This window comes from Semicossyphus pulcher, unplaced genomic scaffold, assembly GCF_022749685.1.
Source record: "Semicossyphus pulcher isolate SPU_LCO1_2020_fin unplaced genomic scaffold, fSemPul1.0.p SCAF_28, whole genome shotgun sequence".
Classification (NCBI taxonomy): domain Eukaryota; kingdom Metazoa; phylum Chordata; class Actinopteri; order Labriformes; family Labridae; genus Semicossyphus; species Semicossyphus pulcher.
Genome location: NW_027211702.1, coordinates 642475 through 660035, shown reverse-complemented (window position 1 = coordinate 660035; position 17561 = coordinate 642475). Strand labels below are relative to the sequence as shown.

At 39.9% G+C, this 17561-nt stretch overlaps 2 protein-coding genes across 2 annotated transcripts; both read right to left on the bottom strand.

The window, feature by feature from the left end:
* Positions 1–234: 234 nt before the first annotated feature.
* Positions 235–11336, bottom strand: pigo (phosphatidylinositol glycan anchor biosynthesis, class O). The gene is made up of 11 exons (XM_069677227.1): positions 11217–11336; positions 10440–10918; positions 9670–9813; positions 9375–9498; positions 8834–8993; positions 5998–6180; positions 4244–5840; positions 3948–4151; positions 2955–3139; positions 2359–2429; positions 235–1853 (listed from the first exon to the last, which is right to left on the bottom strand). Exons 2-11 carry the CDS (start codon positions 10915–10917, stop codon positions 1724–1726), a joined length of 3276 nt encoding a protein of 1091 aa, XP_069533328.1. The 5' UTR covers position 10918; positions 11217–11336; the 3' UTR covers positions 235–1723.
* A 695-nt stretch (positions 11337–12031) lies between these two features.
* On the bottom strand, positions 12032–16393 carry stoml2 (stomatin (EPB72)-like 2). The gene is made up of 10 exons (XM_069677225.1): positions 16268–16393; positions 15306–15458; positions 15097–15196; positions 14942–15000; positions 14745–14846; positions 14530–14664; positions 14118–14262; positions 13818–13897; positions 13589–13717; positions 12032–13477 (listed from the first exon to the last, which is right to left on the bottom strand). Exons 1-10 carry the CDS (start codon positions 16307–16309, stop codon positions 13370–13372), a joined length of 1053 nt encoding a protein of 350 aa, XP_069533326.1. The 5' UTR covers positions 16310–16393; the 3' UTR covers positions 12032–13369.
* Between the last annotated feature and the right edge of the window lie 1168 nt (positions 16394–17561).

The window sequence follows — 17561 nt, the reverse complement described above, 5'->3', positions numbered from 1 at the left end:
CCATCTCCTCCATCAAGCCTTTGGATCAATAAACATTAAATCCTACTTTTATGCACTGTATTAATATTTTGCACTTCAACAATAAATAACCTTAAAGTTGAAACATGAAATACAAGAGGGAATGCATTGAGACTTACCTGGATGTTTCTAAACATTAGACTAATATAAGGCCAAAATGTTGAGTAAAAAACTTTTATTACATTTTGACATAACGTAATATAGTTAATCAGTTATTTATATATTAAACATTTTAGAACAACAACAAAAAAAGTGTCCCGTCATCATATAACCCAGCCAAGCAATCCCTATGGCTGATGTCAATACAGCAGCAGCTATAAATGACCAGTCACTCCCATACAGCAGCCTGAGAAATGCAGTACTATCGCATTGTAGCTAATTCAACCTGAGCTCAACTTCCCTTCAATATCATGCATTAGCTAATGAGCCTCAGCTGCTGACTACAGCTGCACAACACTAACAGATCTTACTCCGGACACTGACTCAGACATCCTGCAGAAATAAATTAACTTAACAGTGTTTGTGGAGGTCCTGGAATTAATGACCCAATAGAATGACATCATACACAAAAAAGGCATTACTTAAAGCTAGTCACCTATTCCAGGAAAAAAGGTGAATAAAGCCTGATTAAGACAAAAAGTTTGATTTGAGATTAAAAAAAACATTATCAGTGACTAAAAAATATAGGCGTTAAGAGTTAGGAATCAGTACCTCAAAAAGGAGACCGTTATAGATTAAGAACCAGAAACTCTGCTTAAAAAAACCCAAAAAAAATCTGTTATACTATTATACTTCATGAATTGGCAGTAACCAGACACACTGGTTAATTTAACATCTTGAAAATACAAAACATACAAAAAAATATGAAAAAGTTCCTCCAGTGGACACTTTGATGACTTCGATGCTGTAATGCACTTCGATGGATTTCAGCAAACAGAGTACAGCTGCTTGCAAATTGATCATGAAGTAACTCCAGACATCGGAGGGCAAATTGTCTCAACCTGTAGCTGGAGAGTCACAGATTCAGATTCTGCAGGAAGACACCCTCACCTGCTCATTATTTGTACATAGCTGTGGCAAAGAATCAGATAAGTGGCTGAAGAGTTCATTTCACTGTCTTTTTTTCCATAACAAACTGCTGAATCCGGTAGTTATGAAGTTGTACATACCTAAAAAGGTCAAATTCGTTTAAATACAGAAGTTACTAGCCAGCTGTAACAGGCATGTAGCTAGTGTAAACTGTTTACTGTTTGTATTTAGTGAAGCACTTTGACAGTTTCATACCGACAGTTTCATACTGTATGTAACAAGGAGAAACATTCAAAAAAATGCTGTTTTCTAAAACCACATTCAACTCCGCAGGGATCCCAAAGATCTTCAACCTCATCAGTGAGGTGGTTAATGAGTGTAAGGTGTTATCACTGTAATAAAAAAACATATCTTCTATGCATTATAGTTTGTTCAGTCCAAGATTTTAAGTCTTTAGTCCCTCTGGCTCAAAAGGAGGTGGGCCTTTGTAATTCACAACATATCCCTCAGAAGAGCGACAGTAAGAGGCAGCCTCACATGATATTTTTGTTAGGGTCCGTGCACTAGACTCAGATGGCAATGTTTTTGTACAGTGACCATCATGTCCATTTTCTCTGTGGCACAGTGAGCTCTGGTGGGCTTCTGTGGTTAAGCAGCAGCAGGAGGACTGCTGTGGCTACCTGGATGCATCAGGGATGAGTTTCTTAAACCAGCGGCCCACAGCCACGTCTACTCTCATTATTAATGTGACCCCGATCAGCAGAGACACGCTGCTCACCAGGAACCCTGAGGCCTCAAACATCAACCTGGAATGAAAAAAGGAGGATGAGGAAAATATAGTTTTGAAATTCTACACTTCCACTTGTATTTTCAATTTAAAATCCATCTTTTTCAAACCTTAAAATGTTAATCTCCAACAGGCTGTGTACCAATAGTTCGATACATCAACATATATATTAAAAAAAAGAAGTACAATTTGTATTACTCCAACTTTTATAACTGTATTTTCCTGTGAGCAACAAAATTAGGTAATTAATAGCAGTAAATCATTCACGGAATTAGAATTATTGGAAAACAATTGAACTGTTTCAGATTCCGATGAGAATTCATGTGTGAAATTCCTCCTTCAATATGAGCAGATGTGGATAAATCTTACGATGGTCATAAACGGAGAAGCAGACCTTCACTAATGTGCATTCACTGAAAAGCACAGATAGTGTAAGTGGTTGGCAGTAACAATGTGTCTGTATCCTCAAAAGCCTTTACTGTTAGTGAGTTTGTGTGAGCTGGAAAATCCATTCAGGCACTTACTTGGGTGCGAAAACCTTCCACACCATTAGGTGTCTCCTGAGGATAGCAGCTGCACAGACTGATGCAAAGACCTGTGAAGAGACGCAGATGGTGATTGGAGTGATGGGATACTGTTACACAGCAAATGTAAGGCTGAACAAAATAAGAAAAAAGAACATCAATATATAACAAATATAATCCCAGATCATTCATTTCTGAATTGAGCTACATTTTTTGGTTATGGATGACAATTTTTTTTACTCTAATGTGCAAGGCAAACAACATATGGTGGCCCCTGTGGACAAAGCGGTACGTCATATGTCTTCGCTGATCTTGTCCTTTACATGTGTAAGAAGTATTCTGTAGCTGTCTGTTAAATAGAAAATGCATCAGTCACTGTGAATCATTCCTGTGGAAAAAGTAAACAGACTGTTTCAGCAGCATGTAGTAAATTGCCTCATCTGACACCGACTGGTGGAAGTGGTTTCAGGCATTAAAAATTATTATATATAGAAATAATCAGTCTTTCTTTTGACAATCTTGTTTGCTTTTGAAGCTCATATAGAGGAATCAGTTTCATTTTCAGCTAAAAGCTCTTCACAGGAGCCTTAAAGTACCTGTGCTCCAAGTATAAAGAGGTAGCGTGTTGAGAGTTGTAGAAGCGCACAGCTGAACTGCTGAGGGTTTTCCCTCAATCTCATCTCCATCACAGCGTCCTCTCCTTCTTCCCCACAAGCTCTCCCTCCCCTGCTGCCACGAACCTCACACACCAGAGGCCAGAACAGCAGCAACGGGCAGCTCACTGAAAACATGACACATTGATACAAATGAAAAAGTCACGAGTTCAAACTATAAATCATCATAGTCATAATAATACATTTAAGAAGTATTTAAATCAATTTGCTCAAATTGTTATGATGTTGTAAGAGAACATAAATTTATAAATTACTGCACCGACCTTTATACAAAACATCATATCTCAGCCGTGATATCTGCCTTACTGACCAAGCTAAACTGCAGCTGCCATGCAAGCTGCCTAAGATATTAAATATATTACACTTTGTTGCAAGGATAGCAAGTTCTACATTGATTAAGTTTTCAGAAACCAACCATTAGTCCGACTTCAAATATATATTATAAAGAATTAAATTACACGTGTGAAAGATGAAAACAGTGAATTTTAAATTGATCTTGACCTTGTCTTGAAAAATGTATTTTCTGATTTCTGTTGGTTATACTTGAAATAACAATAACATCTAATGTTTCAATATATTACATTCATAAACACCAGACTATATATGGTGTTATACAATACTTTTTTTGTAAATGAAATAAGCATTAGCTTCTCTTTTATCATATCAAGTAAACTGAACCAATTTGAGAAAAAAACTGCTCAAAAAGTTTCCAGTACTGTATACACTACACTTTTTAAAAACTGTATGTATATATGAAATTCCAGTCAGTCAATTTTAAATATTTAATTTTATTGCTAACTGTATGCTCTTATCATAAGCCTTATATTTTGTTTCAGCTGAATCCTATCACTTTTGCAGTGGCCTAATTTTCTTCAAGTGATGATTTTTTAATAATATTTTTATTATCAAAACTACCTGCGAACAAGATGTGTGAGGCAAAGGTGTTGAGGGTAACCAGTGAGGCGGGCAGTAGGGTGCCTGTGTGTCCATCTGGGAATCCCACAAAGGCGGCGCCCCACTGGATGGAGGGGAAGGTGGAAAGGTGACCTGTGGCATGGAAGAACTGGGTGGCAGCCAAGGACCAAAGCACGACTGGAGTCCAGGGCACAGTAAAGCCACCTGAGGGAAATAGTGTGAGGGTAAAGTGAGCAGGGTAAAAAGGACACCGAATATGTCATAAAAGAGAAAAGACAAAGAAAAGAGAATCTCACTAGAATATGATCCTTGCAGGCCACTGAGAGTAGTGGAGGAGGCGTGAATGTGCAACAAAGCTCCCATTTCAAGCAGCAGCAGGAGGAAAGACAGAGCCATGCCCTCTGGGTGCAGCAGCAGCAGACCAATTCCCAGCAGGCCACAAAACAGCAGCAAAGGGGCAGAGTAAACAGTTCCCAGGCCGTAGGCCTCCACAGCAGGCCTGCTGTCCACCTCATTGCTCCTGCTCAGCTCTCCGTCGTCCAGGGAACGACGCATGCGCTGGTAGATCTGGGGGATGAGGTGATGGAGCTCAGCTTGGGGACTGATGCCGGTACTGGCCCGATACCGGGGTGGGGGTAGAGTTGGAGCTCTGGCTTTAGCTTCAGTCCTGGTCTTTACAAACACAGTGAGAGGGTCTAGCCAGATTAGGAACATTCCTAGTCCCAGGAGAAAAAAGGCGGTCCTTGGGAGGGCCAGCTGGGCTAGGCTGATCAGCTCTGCAAGATTCCTGAAGCTGTCCTCTGGAGTGGCACTAACAGCCCAGTGGAGCCCCAGGCACACAGACAGCAATGGTAGGATCCAGCGAGCAGTGAACACAGTACCACCAGAAGAGTTCAGGTTACCGTAGTGGCGGAGGCAGCGTCTCAACAAATATGTCCACAAGCCCAGAGAGCAGACAGAGAGAATGTAGTGGAGGTTCTTCAGCTGGGCATCCTGCAACCGGGAGAGAGGCGAAAGGAATGGGGACGGGCGGCAGGAGCCCTGTTCTTCCCGACAGCCATGGAAGGAGAGAGAGAGGTAAAGGCTGCCAACAAGAACTCCTAAGCAGGCTAGCAGTGTGCTGCTTTCTTTCCTCACAGTCGATGGGGACAAGGCTGCAGCAGGCAGGAGCCCTGCAGGCTTCAGAGGGTCATGGCTGGGGGGTAGGAGCAGGCCGTCCCAGTTGAGATGGATGGGAATATAGAGAGCCAGAGAGAAAACCAGAAAAGTCACAACTCGGCCCTCAGCAATCACATAGCTATCGGAGAGCAGGGAGGCACAGCGGAGGAGTGGCACCAAGAGAGGGGGGACAAGGAGGTGACGGGGGGTCAGCCAGCTAGCACTCTTTTGAGCTTTAGATCCGTTCTTTGCTAAAGTAACAATTCTGTTCAGACGAGCCCTCCAGAGAAAGACAAGTTCAGAGCTGAGGGCAGCAGCTGCCAAGCACCACGCTACCTCGATGTAGCCCTGTGTGAACAGCTGAGCAGCTGCCACACAAACTCCAGCTGTGAGGGCCACCACAACCGGGGCCTTCAGTCCGGGGCCATTCTCCCTGATTAACACTAGGGAGAGCTCAGACAGGATGAAACACATCAAGCAAGCAAATGTCAGGATGGCTAAACCTGCTGCCATCTTAAGTGGGTTGAATTGAGCCCAGGTGGCCCGGCAGGTGTCTCTGACGGAGGTGAGGTAGGCCTGCAGGGAGGCAGCCAGCTGTGGGGAGGATGAGCGACCCTCTCTAACAAAGTTGAGGTACTCGAAGGAAAGGCGGGAGAATTCCTCTTTCAGCTGTGAGAGGCTCTCTGGTGGGATGTCTTTGGCCATACTTGAGTAAGTCTCCAGGAAACGGTTGACCTTAAGAAGCAGAATGATCAAATGATATGTTAAAGTTAAAGTTAAGTTAAATTCACGAAAGAATAAAAATAAAAGAATGAATATAAACTGAACATGCTCTAGGATATGTAAAGTTGGTAGCTTTTTCTGGGCAAAGACTCCAAACTAAGCAGAGTACCTGTTTAGCATTGATCCACAGTGCCTCCAGCTGGCTGAAACCTCCAACTACAGCTTCTGTCTGCCCATGAGGAGGGAACACAGGCAGGAGAACCTGGCCCACACTGCTGTATGGGATGGGGACTCCCAGCAGCAGAGCCAGGGTAGGCACCAGGTCTGTCTGGGGCACCACGTTTGGCTCACTCTACAAACAGGAAAACATAAAAGCTTTGGTGTTGGATTACTACTCCATTTATCTGTGATTTAAAGTGCTTATCTGACATTTTAGAGGATCCTTCTAATGAGTGTGATGAGGAGGTGGCATTGAAAAAAAATCACATGAGACTATGTTTTTTATTTTTTTATTTAAGAAGCTTATGTGAGACAAACTTCACATAGATTTTGTCTTACTGACATTTCTAGATACAAGTCTCAGCTGACACAAGAAGATCCTTAAGTTTAATTCAATGTATAATTATCTATGAATACGATTTGTGGCAACAAAGGCTCCTTTTCAACAAGAGTTACTTACCTTTGCTTTGCTTCTTTTACAATTAAAGACTATATTTACATCGGCAAACCTCTTGTTTGGCTGCTTGTTACCAAGCCATGGTTAAGAGATTGGAAAAGATTTTTCTTCCTGTGGGACCTAAATTTTAATTGGGTTTACACATTAATTTAGCAACTTTCTTAGCTACTGAACAGAAATTTGTTATAAAGAGGAAAACTTTTTGTTTTCACAGGATAAAAATCTGAAGGTAAATGTTATCTCTACACTTGATGACAACCAGCTTCATATAATAACTATATTTCCAACTTCAACAAGCATAAAAAGTTAGCGTAGTCCCTGAATTGCAAGCAGATCCTAAATAAAGGACTCAGTTATGTCAGGCAGCCAGCCACTAAAGCATTGACATATTTATACATTTGTTGGATGTGTTAGTTCCTGTGAAAAAAAACAAAAGAAGAGACCTTTTGAGCAATTTTTTTCTGTGTAACCCACAATTTTCCACGTTTTATGTAATACCCCAATTACACTGCAATTATGAAAATCAGTGCCGAAGTTCACTTTACTAGCGTGATCCACTTTTATCCCTGAAAAGACGGGAGACCACCTGCCAGCATCCATTTAGAGGATTCAGGGTGCAGCTCAGCATGAACATAAATGATCATGCATGGAATGGTTTCATGTTTCCAGCAAACACTAAAAATGATGTACACAGGTATTTTTTAGATTAAACAAAAAGAAAAAACTCACAAATAGAAGAAGAAACTTCGTATCGTATCTGCATGAAAAAAATTTCCCTCTGGTTCCTTATTTGCTAATTTTTGGACACTTGGACACTGTTATTTCAAAGCATTTAATGTTCTTTTAAAAAGGCCCTAGAAACTCAGAAATGCACATATGATATCAGAGTTGAGTGTGTCATAAAGCATCCACAAAAATCTGAGAGAAAATAAACGTTCAGAACCACTACAAAATCGTCTTGAAAATTTGGCTATTCAGACCATTAATCAGGACTGTGTAGGCGTGGCAGATCCCATGTTGATTGACACCTGGCGTGGTGCCTGTTCGCATTCTCATGGCAACTGTCAACACAACAATGGCGCATGGGAAAGCAGTGTTTCCTCTAGGATTTTTTTCAGCAGCAGGGTAGAGGGTTTGTTGTACCACCCAGGTATGTGCGCATGTGTACATCATATCAGAACTATTGCTGTCAGGTGTTTAAAGAAATGAATCAAATTAATTACAGGCTTTGTAATCAATTGATTTTAATAAATCTCATATATCAATGATTTCTGTGAGAAGCACATCACATGTAGACTTACTCAGTCTGGATTACCTTCTGTTTAGATGGTTATTTCTTACTTCCACAGTTTAATCTTCTTCACCTCATTAAGTTTTAATTCACAAACTACTTTAATCTGATAACTTTACCCTAGGTGTCACCCTTAACACCTGCACCTCTGCTCACTGCACCGCTTCTGGCCCCGCTCAACCCCCCTGCTTCTGTCTATCTCTCTGTCTGTCTGCTGTGTTGACTGTCTTCATCAGCAGTCTGTTTAAAAATTTAATTTAATTAGTCACAAAAGGTACATATTTTCTCTTGCTGTTGTTTATTTGGTTGCCAAGACATCGCAAGTTCACCGTTTCAGTGCTCTTTCTCAATGACGATCGTTGATTTGAAGTAGAAATCTCTAAAGAGTCGTTTAATTAGAACTTCTGAAGCAGCAGGGGCAACAATTCACTGAATGTGTGTAGCGAAACACTGCTGCTTCTCCAAGTCCGCCGCATTTAGAAAATAAAAGAATGACACGTTGTCATCTCAAATGGTCGATGTGCACCCGGGGACAGCACACACAGGCATGATGGGGAAAAAGGCAATCGTTAGGTAGGTAATTGCAACAGGTATGTGCAGAGACGTTCAGGGTATGTCGACACGAGTTAGCACAGACTCAGAGAGGAAGATTGATCACGAGCCGAGAAGTGTCATTGCACCTGTAAGGGCGGGACAACTGCGGTTGATTTGTTCAAGGAAATTTATGACGTGATATATATCATACATAACCACGCCCAATTCAACCCCAGAATCGGAAGTTAACAAAGAAAGAATGGCAATAATTTGAGTCGGGATTAAAACTAATTTCTAAAACTTTTAAGATGCTTACTAGGATGAGTCAGTTCTGTCTAAAGTACTAATCTCTCACTCTGAATATAATTTACACCTACTTCAGCTGAAATGTAGCATGTAGCTGAGGCACAACAGGGAATTTGATGTTAAATGTGACAATCTGTAAAGTCTAACTGATCAGGTTATGTTAACACTGACTGTGAAATAAACAGAGATGGAACCAACCTGGGATGGAGGTCCAGCGAAAAGAGGGGAAGGACTGTAGAGGAAGATTGCAGCATCAGTCTCCTTCTGACTTTCTCCCCCATGGTCCCCGGTGTCCGTCATCCCGTGATCTCCCATCACCACCAAGAGAGTGTCATTCTGCAGACGGTCAATCACAGACCTAAAGGAAATTAAATATATAAATCAATTAGGGTTCCTGCAATCAAAATCCATGATTTCTAATGTGAAATTGAAATTAGTCATTTTTAGCAGTGCTCTCAAGACCTGTGCTTTTTGCAGTCATTGTTAGCAGCTTGTGTCCCTAAATAATAACTAGAGGTTAAAGGACATGTTTTTTATGTGCCTATTCTTCTCTAGCAATGTAATAAATCTCTAATTCAGATGTAATAACTATTTCCGGATTCTCTTGGTCAGTGTCTTACAATAACAGTGTTATTAATTGACATGAGCTATCACTACAAGTCAACTATGACAGCACATGATTGTGATTGCAGTCTGGGGAAGCTCTGAAACAAGCTCAGAGCAGTTACTGATGTCTGACCTGATGACTCCATCCATCTGGGCGAGCTTGTCTGCCATGGCTGGGTGATCAGGACCAAACCTGTGACCGCAGTGATCCACTCCAAGGAAATGAGCTACCAGGACATCCCAGTCATCCCCCACCACTGTCAAAACCAACAGCAATTGACGGACGAGAGATGTGAAGTGCGCATACATTACAAGAAGTGTAAAATACAGAAACATATGCCTTTGAATGACTTTACTTTGCGCGCCATTAACAATAGGTCAATTGCTTATGGCCATGGTGAAATAGATCATATTAAGTTAGGACATACTAGTTGTGTAGAGGTGCTGAAGGATTCCATTGTCCACAGTGTGTAGATCCTTCACATTGAAAGAAGGGAAGGGTAGAGAGCGGTGGAACTTCTTGGGGAAAAGATTCTCCCAAGTGTCATCACCCATGAACACAACTCGTTTGCCTGTGAGGACAGACACAAATTCAAAGTGAGGAATATAAGATGACGTTAGTTTAGTACCAGATTATTTTAACACGTTTAAAAGTGGCCTTTATCTGGGGTGTGATTAACCCTTATGTAGGGAGGAAAAACATGTCTGGACAGCTGTATAGCTATTTATATTTTGTTTTGCTATAGCAGTAGTAATAAATAGTAATAGCATAGTGAAAATACAAATTAGATTAAATAGTAGGCATGCTGACCACACCTCAATCAAACATGTCATTGTTTATGTTGTGCCTTAGTCAGCCTGCAGTGAAGTAGCAGTCGTATATCCTTCGATTTTATATTTCAAACTTCACTCGAGCCTGACTGACATATCTGATGCAAAATATATATACATCTACATGCTGATATGAATGAATTTCCCCTCGACAATCAGTAGTGGTCTTAAAAATCTTACATCAGTCTGGCTTCAAATTTCACCTCAGCTGTACATAAAAGACTATGGAACTAAAACACACGTTTGACTTTGTTTTTTTAGATATCCTATTATGTCTAAATTAAGAAAATACAGTTTAAGATACGGTCATGTATGGAGCTGAGTGTCTTTTTCATTTTGCTCATTATGTGGCTGTGTAACTACTCACCCACTTGCCCAAACTGGTGGATGAGGTTGTCCTCCAAGATGGCACTGGATGCAAAGTTATTACCTACATCCACAAATGTAGGCAAGGAACCGGTTGTGAAGCCCTTAATCCTCTGCATGGTGGTCGTAGGCGGGTCAGCACGAAAGGGGTACAAGCGGCTGTTGGAAGGCCTGGTTGAGACTGTCTCGTCAAGCACAGGTAGCTTGTTCTCGTAAGGCTTGGGTGTTGTGTTGTTGGGGTCAAACCGGGCGAAGTCAATCTTCAGGGCGTCAATAATGAGAAGCACAACCTTTCTGAAACGCGGCTGGGCGCGGCAGAAGTCCACTGGCTCCTCTCCGGGCTGCAATACGTCTCTGCAGGTGCTGGTCCTGTTCACTTCAAGCCTCACCAGCAGGAATCCCCCAACAAACAGGTAGATGCCCACAAAGTACACCGCACACATCCAAAGGAGCAGGGACAGCACCGAGAGCCTCTTCATCCTACGCAGGCAGACGACAGGTAGTACAGGTGAAATTCAGACACGCTCCTTTACAACCAATAAAAAGTCCAAGGAAGAGATGTCTATGAAAAATACCTGCTACTAGATGCTAATGTTGAGTACGGGTTCCTTAACAGAAACCTTAAGCTCCTTTTTAAGTAATAAACACGTGAGTCATTGTTGTGACATGACAGGTAATATTAACTAACTCACTAGCTAATATTAAAAGGAGGAGACGGTAAATTTTAGTAACTTAACGCTGTTAGCCGTGGCTAGCTCGCCTCGCTTTTTTCACTGACCTTGTAGCTGTAGGGTTCCTGTCCTTTCCCGGCCGGAGGGCGGACGTAAATGTGTGTGTTAATAACACGGGTACAGGTGTGTCAGGTAAACTGAGAACGACCTGACACCACTCTCACCTTCATTGGGACTCCCGTACAATGAGATAAGAAGGCTTGTGACAGCTAGGAACTTCAGCGTGCATGTAACCCGGCGGAAGTATGGGACGGACGTTTTTAAAGTAACACATTTATGTTTCGCGATTTTGCCCGCAACTAGTACTTTCAGGCAATCGTTGCGATCAGCCACGACAGAGAATAATTGCGACACAATTTAGAAATACAGCGTTATTGACCTGAAATCGGATTTTACGGCTCTAACTGAGTCTAGCATCTTAAAATAATAATAATAATTTAAAAAAACTTTTTTGGAAGCCATGGCTAAAAGGAGTTTTTGTGTCTGTGTTTTTCTACAGTTTGGGTGTTTTACTGTTAATGATTAATGAAATGATGTATTTATCAAAGCAATTTTAAATGAAATAAATAATGTAAATAAAAATGCGATCCTCAGCTAAAACTGCTTATGTTAATACTGCAAAAGTATCTGTAAGGCAAATTTCAGGGCACAAAGTACAACGGTAACAGAGAGGCGGGCGGGGGCAACAATGTGTCACTCCCTCAAGGTACCACTAACTCTTTCAGCTTTCGATGGATTGCGTTGCCCTTTTTGTCTAATATGCTGCCAAAAAAATGTTTTTATTCATCCTTTTAACTACATTTTGTTTATACCTTAATTAAAAAAAATATTTATACTGTATATAGACGCTTTCTCTCAGCCGTCAAGCCCAGTGACCATGGAAGGACAATATTTATTCAGAAAATATTTGAAATATATTCCACACATATGTCCACAGGAAGGAAGTTAACAAACTTATTTTATTTTTCAGTGACCCCGAACATGGGGATCAACTTAAACATCCATTTTCAAATCATACCAGCAGTTTTTCTTCATCAACAGTCCTGGTTTTACAACCATTACATTTGAAGGAGTAAATTGTTTCTCATTAATTCTTCTACACAATGATCTTCTAACATAACTGTAATTTGTATCAAGTGCTTCATAACAGCCTATTACACCAAGTGTCAGACACGTAATTGCCATTTTCACTTTTGCATTACCGGTATTTTTCAGAAACCTGTAAGCATCAGTAATAATAACAGACTTGTTGTATTTGTGAATAACCATGAAACTTAATAAATACATCTAATAAGACATGAGAGGTGAATACAAATAAGAGGAGGACAAAAACATTGGCTCCTAGGGCTGACTTTGTATACTAGTTATCAAGCGGCAGTTGTTATGGAATAATTTCAAAGGAGTCACCTTCTCAAGACTATTTCTAAAGCAGGAACTGGATTAGGTTCTTCGGGAGGTTGATGATGTTTTAATCTAATAAGGGCCAAATTCTAAATTAACTTCACTCAAGCCAGACATCTTATGTAGCAACTCAAAGTTGCTGGTCCCGATGACAGTTGAAGAATTGTCACTGATGTCTGTAAACAAGCACTTTCAAAGCAGAAGGCTCACCAGAGCCATGTTATTACTAATGAGCCTACAGAACACTGAAAACAGTTATTTGGACCAGTCCTGGAAAACAAGATAGCCAACAGAGAAAACACTTAACACTATCAGATTCATTTTAAATTCAAAAGTGTAAGGTTATATCTAGGGTTTATGCAGAAATACATCAACCTTAGGTTATATATGTTCAGAAATCAAGACTTTATGCTTAAAAAAAACACATTTCCTGCACAATATCTATGGCTTATATTTTTATCTACGGGCCACAGTGAATGACAAAAAATCCCATCAATTTTCAGAATTTTGTTTACCAGTTTAAACTATGACTTCATTTGGCTAAAGGCTGGTCTTGTATTTCCAATCTGAATGTAACAATTGTCAGTGTAGATTTAAATATCCTCTTACAAAAGATGTGATTTTCCCAGGACTCCCCTGCAAAACATCCCAGGAGTTTGTAAAGTTTTTCCTCCTGTCCTGTCAGTAGACAATGTGTCAACTCATAGCGATGCTTTGGAGCCCCGATAACTGAAACATCAACTGCTTCCTCTGGTTCTATGTCATTTTACTGCTTTGAGTTCATTCACTGAATCCACTGTTATTGAGATGATGTTGACTGGTTCACATGCTCTTCATTCTTGTCCTCCACCACTTCTGGCGCTGCTTTTGGGCTCGTCTTTGCCAACGCACCGTAAATGGACATAGCCTAAGTGCAGGAATACAGGACAGGAACCATAATTATTGTGACTGAAGACAACCAGTGCAAAAAAATACGTTATCTGGTAGCTATTAACACATAAATTAAACAGACTTATACCTGTGTGACCATTCCACTAATATCACCAGTATTAGAGGGCAGAAGGATGGTGTTGGACTCTTTGGCAAGGTTGGAGAAAGCAGAGACGTACTGCTCAGCCACACTCAGTGAGGCTGCTGCATTTCCATTCTGTACAAAACATAAAAGTATTTAACATGAGCGGAAATTATTCTAGTTTCTCATATAAGGCTCACGATTATCTCACTTAAAAACAACAACAAAAAATTACCTGCTCAGTCAGAGCATCCGACAGCATACGGATAGCCTTCGATTTTGCCTCTGCTTTGGCTAAGACAGCTGAGGCCTCACCTGGAGGAAACAGAAATCTATTTGAGGCATATGACTTGTGTGATCCTATGCAATTAAATCAGTAATTGAAGTATTTAATCCTGACAGCTCAACGTAATATCTTTGATAACATAACAGAGCATCACATATTGGATAAAAAAAGAACCTTTAATATTTAAAGCAAATCAGTTGAATAAAAGCAGAGATAAAACAAATAACTTTGGTCTTTAAGTGCACCCACCAGCTGCTTTATTGATCTGCTCGGCTTTTTGACCCTCCGAGGCCAGAATCTGAGCTTGCTTACGACCCTCCGCAACGTTAATGGCCGCTTCCCTTGTCCCTTCAGACTCCAGCACTGTGGCTCTCTTCTTACGTTCAGCCTCCACCTGCAAAGAGGGAAAAGAATGTGTGTTAAACTTTTTTCTGCAGTGAATACGTCTCTCCAGCTTTCCCAAAGAGTTGCATTTTTTATAGTGAAGTTAGTCTTAAGGCTAAAGCATAACAAAATTTTTTATTTAGAATTACTTTGAAACCTGTAATAATGCTGATTACTGACATTGGAGAAAACTAAGTTAAAATGAATTAAAAAGAATGTGGTGATCTTTTAGGGATCTGCTGTGATTTGTATCAAACCGACAATATATTCATCTCACCTGCATCTGCATGGATTCTTTAACACGAGGTGGAACATGTATATCTTTGATTTCATAACGTAAGCAACGGATTCCCCAATCGTCTGAAGCTTGGTTGATGGAGTGGACAATATTGGAATTGAGGGACTCCCTTTCCTAAAAAAAATTTAACATTAGAAGAGCTTTTATTACAAGCCCAAAGAAAAATGCGAGGTACAGCATTAGTTTGTCATTACCCTGAAAACTTTGTCCAATGTGAGTTTTCCCAGTTCAGACCGCATGGTGGTCTGTGCCAGCTGTGTGACCGCATATTCTGGATCCTCCACTCCGTAACTGGCCTGGAATTTTTTAAGGGATAACAAATATAAATGTCAATTTAAAGAGAAAATCACAATGGATCAAAACATTTTCCCAGCATTTCTTCACAGCATACCTTAAAAGGCTCTAGGATCCTTAAGTAAAGCACTCCATCAATCTGTAGTGTTACATTATCTGTAAAATGAAGATATATTGTATGTATTAAATTTTATCAGACAAGCTTAGCTGTATATTATTGATCAAGAGTGTGACATTTCACCGATTTCTCACCTAGTGATACTGCAGACTGCTCTGGGACATCAATAACAATCTCTTTGAGACTTTGCACATAGCGGATTCGGTCAAGTAAGGGAATAAGGAAGTTTAAACCCTAAAAAAGATAAAAGCCTTATTAAGCTTTTGTTTTGTTTTTTTCACTACAATTTTAGATACAAGTGCTCTTTGATCAGGAATACATATGTAAAAAGAGGCAGCAGTACCGGCTCTAAGATCCGGTGGAAGCGACCCATTCTCTCTACCACCCAGGCTTCCTGTTGGGGCACAAACAGGACCACAGTGTTCATGGGCAGGCTGGATGCCCATCGCTGCTGGGCTGGTGTAACCCACAACCTTGGCACAGTCCGCTGGGTTTGCTACAGAGAAACAAAGTTACAACAGTAAGCAATCAGACTGATCTTCAGCTTCATGAATGAATTACATGTTAAAATCTAACATGCTTGTCATACTTAAGTTCTTACTAAAGAAATCAGTGCTGAAACTCAATTATATTCATTTGTGTTTTTTGAAGAATTGCTTAATAATTCTTTCAATAAAATGTCAGAGAATGGTGCACAATGTCCCTGTCATTTTGCAAAAGCCAATATCTTCAAACGCCATCTTCTCACAAATTAACAGCCAGAAACGTATATATGTTCAATTTACAATTAAGTAAATCAGCAAACTAAATAGAAGAGTGTCTTATACGTGTTTGCCCGGCTTAAGAAAAAATCACGGAAGAAATATACATCTCACAAGCTATTTCTAACCTACAGCGCTGAGTATTAACAATCAAAGAAGTTGAAACAAATATATTCTTATTTTGAACAATTTTTGTTTTTCTAAATTTTTAGCGTGCGCTCATCTTAGATATTGTACTGCTTGTTATTTATTGTTTAGCTGATAAGCTCAATGTATTTGCCTTTAAAAATAATATAGCCTGTATATCAGCGCATTTCTTTACGTTATATTCCTACCGGAAATGGTGGTCAGCTAAAAAAGGCTCTTTTGCTATCCACGTGCGGACGCAGTGATACTTTATCGGGGTGAATAATGAGTGATATGTCGCGCATTATTAACACACAGATGCACTTTGAATGACATCCACTTTACAAACGCCAAAGGAAGAACTGTCAGCAGGTTGCACGAGCTAACAAGCGGGATAGGATTACATATTTAGATTCACCTGCAAAAGGGCCCCACCGGTTCGACACAGCGTCCGTAACATTATTAAGAAGAGGTCAAAGTGTTGTTTAAAATAGGTTCAGCTTCGTAAACTGGACACTAACCAAACTCTACTCATGTGTATGACCCTTACTGGTCAGGAAATGAAAGTTACATCAGTGGTGCAACGGTGAAAAATTCCGCCAGTACTAGAACTGAACGGCTATGGTTCCACTATATGTACAACTACAACTACAACTATAACCACAAATACTACTTCTAATAAAAATCAAAGTAATCATAATAACAATATAAATATTAAATGAAAAATAGTCAAAGCCTGACCAATGCAAATGCACAGCCACCCCTCTTAGATACAGCCTAGTGAAATCTTTAAAAGCCCCTATTTGATGAGAAGGAATAGCCTAAAATAATCTGACCAATCTTGCCAAAATGGCAAATCGGTAGTATTACTTGAAGTAAAATACTACGTTGATCTGTCTTGTACAACCTAGCTTTGTTACTCAAGTTTTGCCTTTTTGTATTCAGAAAAGGCTTAAGGACTCGATGTAATGGGTAATAAAATACGCAAGGTGGTGCTGTTACTTCTGTTTTAGCTTCACCGTGTAGCTCTCCGAGGGAAAATTTTAACATATATTGTTTTCGGGGCTCTCTTTGTGTATTACATGGATGTTCAAAAGAAGCAGTCACATGGAGTTTTAATATAAGTTCGTGAAGATGTGCAAAGAAAAAGAGGGACATCGATGTCAAATGGTGTGATGAGGACCAAATAGATAGTGATAAACTGTAGAATAGGCTCTTTACAAATACAATATGTATTTTTATTAAGTGTTGATTTGCTTTTCTAGAAACCTCTTTGTGATGAGTTAAGCATAAAAAAATTAAAAATGCCTTGATGACCATTGATGAGCAAAGAGAATAGGAACCAACTGTTAAAAGAAACGTAGGGTAAAAAAGAGAGACCAGCCTGAATATCTATTATCTGGTAAGTTAGATACAATTGGAGAAGTCAAAAGCCATTAAATTGTTTGTAATCGACTCTTGCAGTTTTTTTAATAAAAAAAAAAAGTAATAATAAAATGATTTTCTCAGAAAAGAGTCTATAACCAGTCTTCTAACATCACAAAAGACTGGTTATAGGCTCAAGTAAAGTCACAGTAACAGTTATCTTTACAAGGTAATCAAACCGCTCAAAATTTCAAAATTTAAAAAGTCTCAGGTGATTTAAATGTTTTTAATCTGTGTGCGTCAGCGTTTCTTCCTCCAACCTGTACATTCTAGTGATTGGCGTCTTC

Coding starts and splice junctions, on each gene's coding strand:
- pigo (XM_069677227.1), bottom strand. CDS start 10,917: ATGAAGAGGCTCTCGGTGCTGTCCCTGCTCCTTTGGATGTGTGCGGTG. Junction 5,841..5,997: donor TGTGGATCAATGCTAAACAG/GTACTCTGCTTA, acceptor CTGCTTCTTAAG/GTCAACCGTTTCCTGGAGAC. Junction 4,152..4,243: donor CCTGCAAGGATCATATTCTA/GTGAGATTCTCT, acceptor TATTTCCCTCAG/GTGGCTTTACTGTGCCCTGG.
- stoml2 (XM_069677225.1), bottom strand. CDS start 16,309: ATGTTACGGACGCTGTGTCGAACCGGTGGGGCCCTTTTGCAG. Junction 14,263..14,529: donor AAGAATCCATGCAGATGCAG/GTGAGATGAATA, acceptor CCCTCTTTGCAG/GTGGAGGCTGAACGTAAGAA. Junction 13,478..13,588: donor TTAGTGGAATGGTCACACAG/GTATAAGTCTGT, acceptor TCCTGCACTTAG/GCTATGTCCATTTACGGTGC.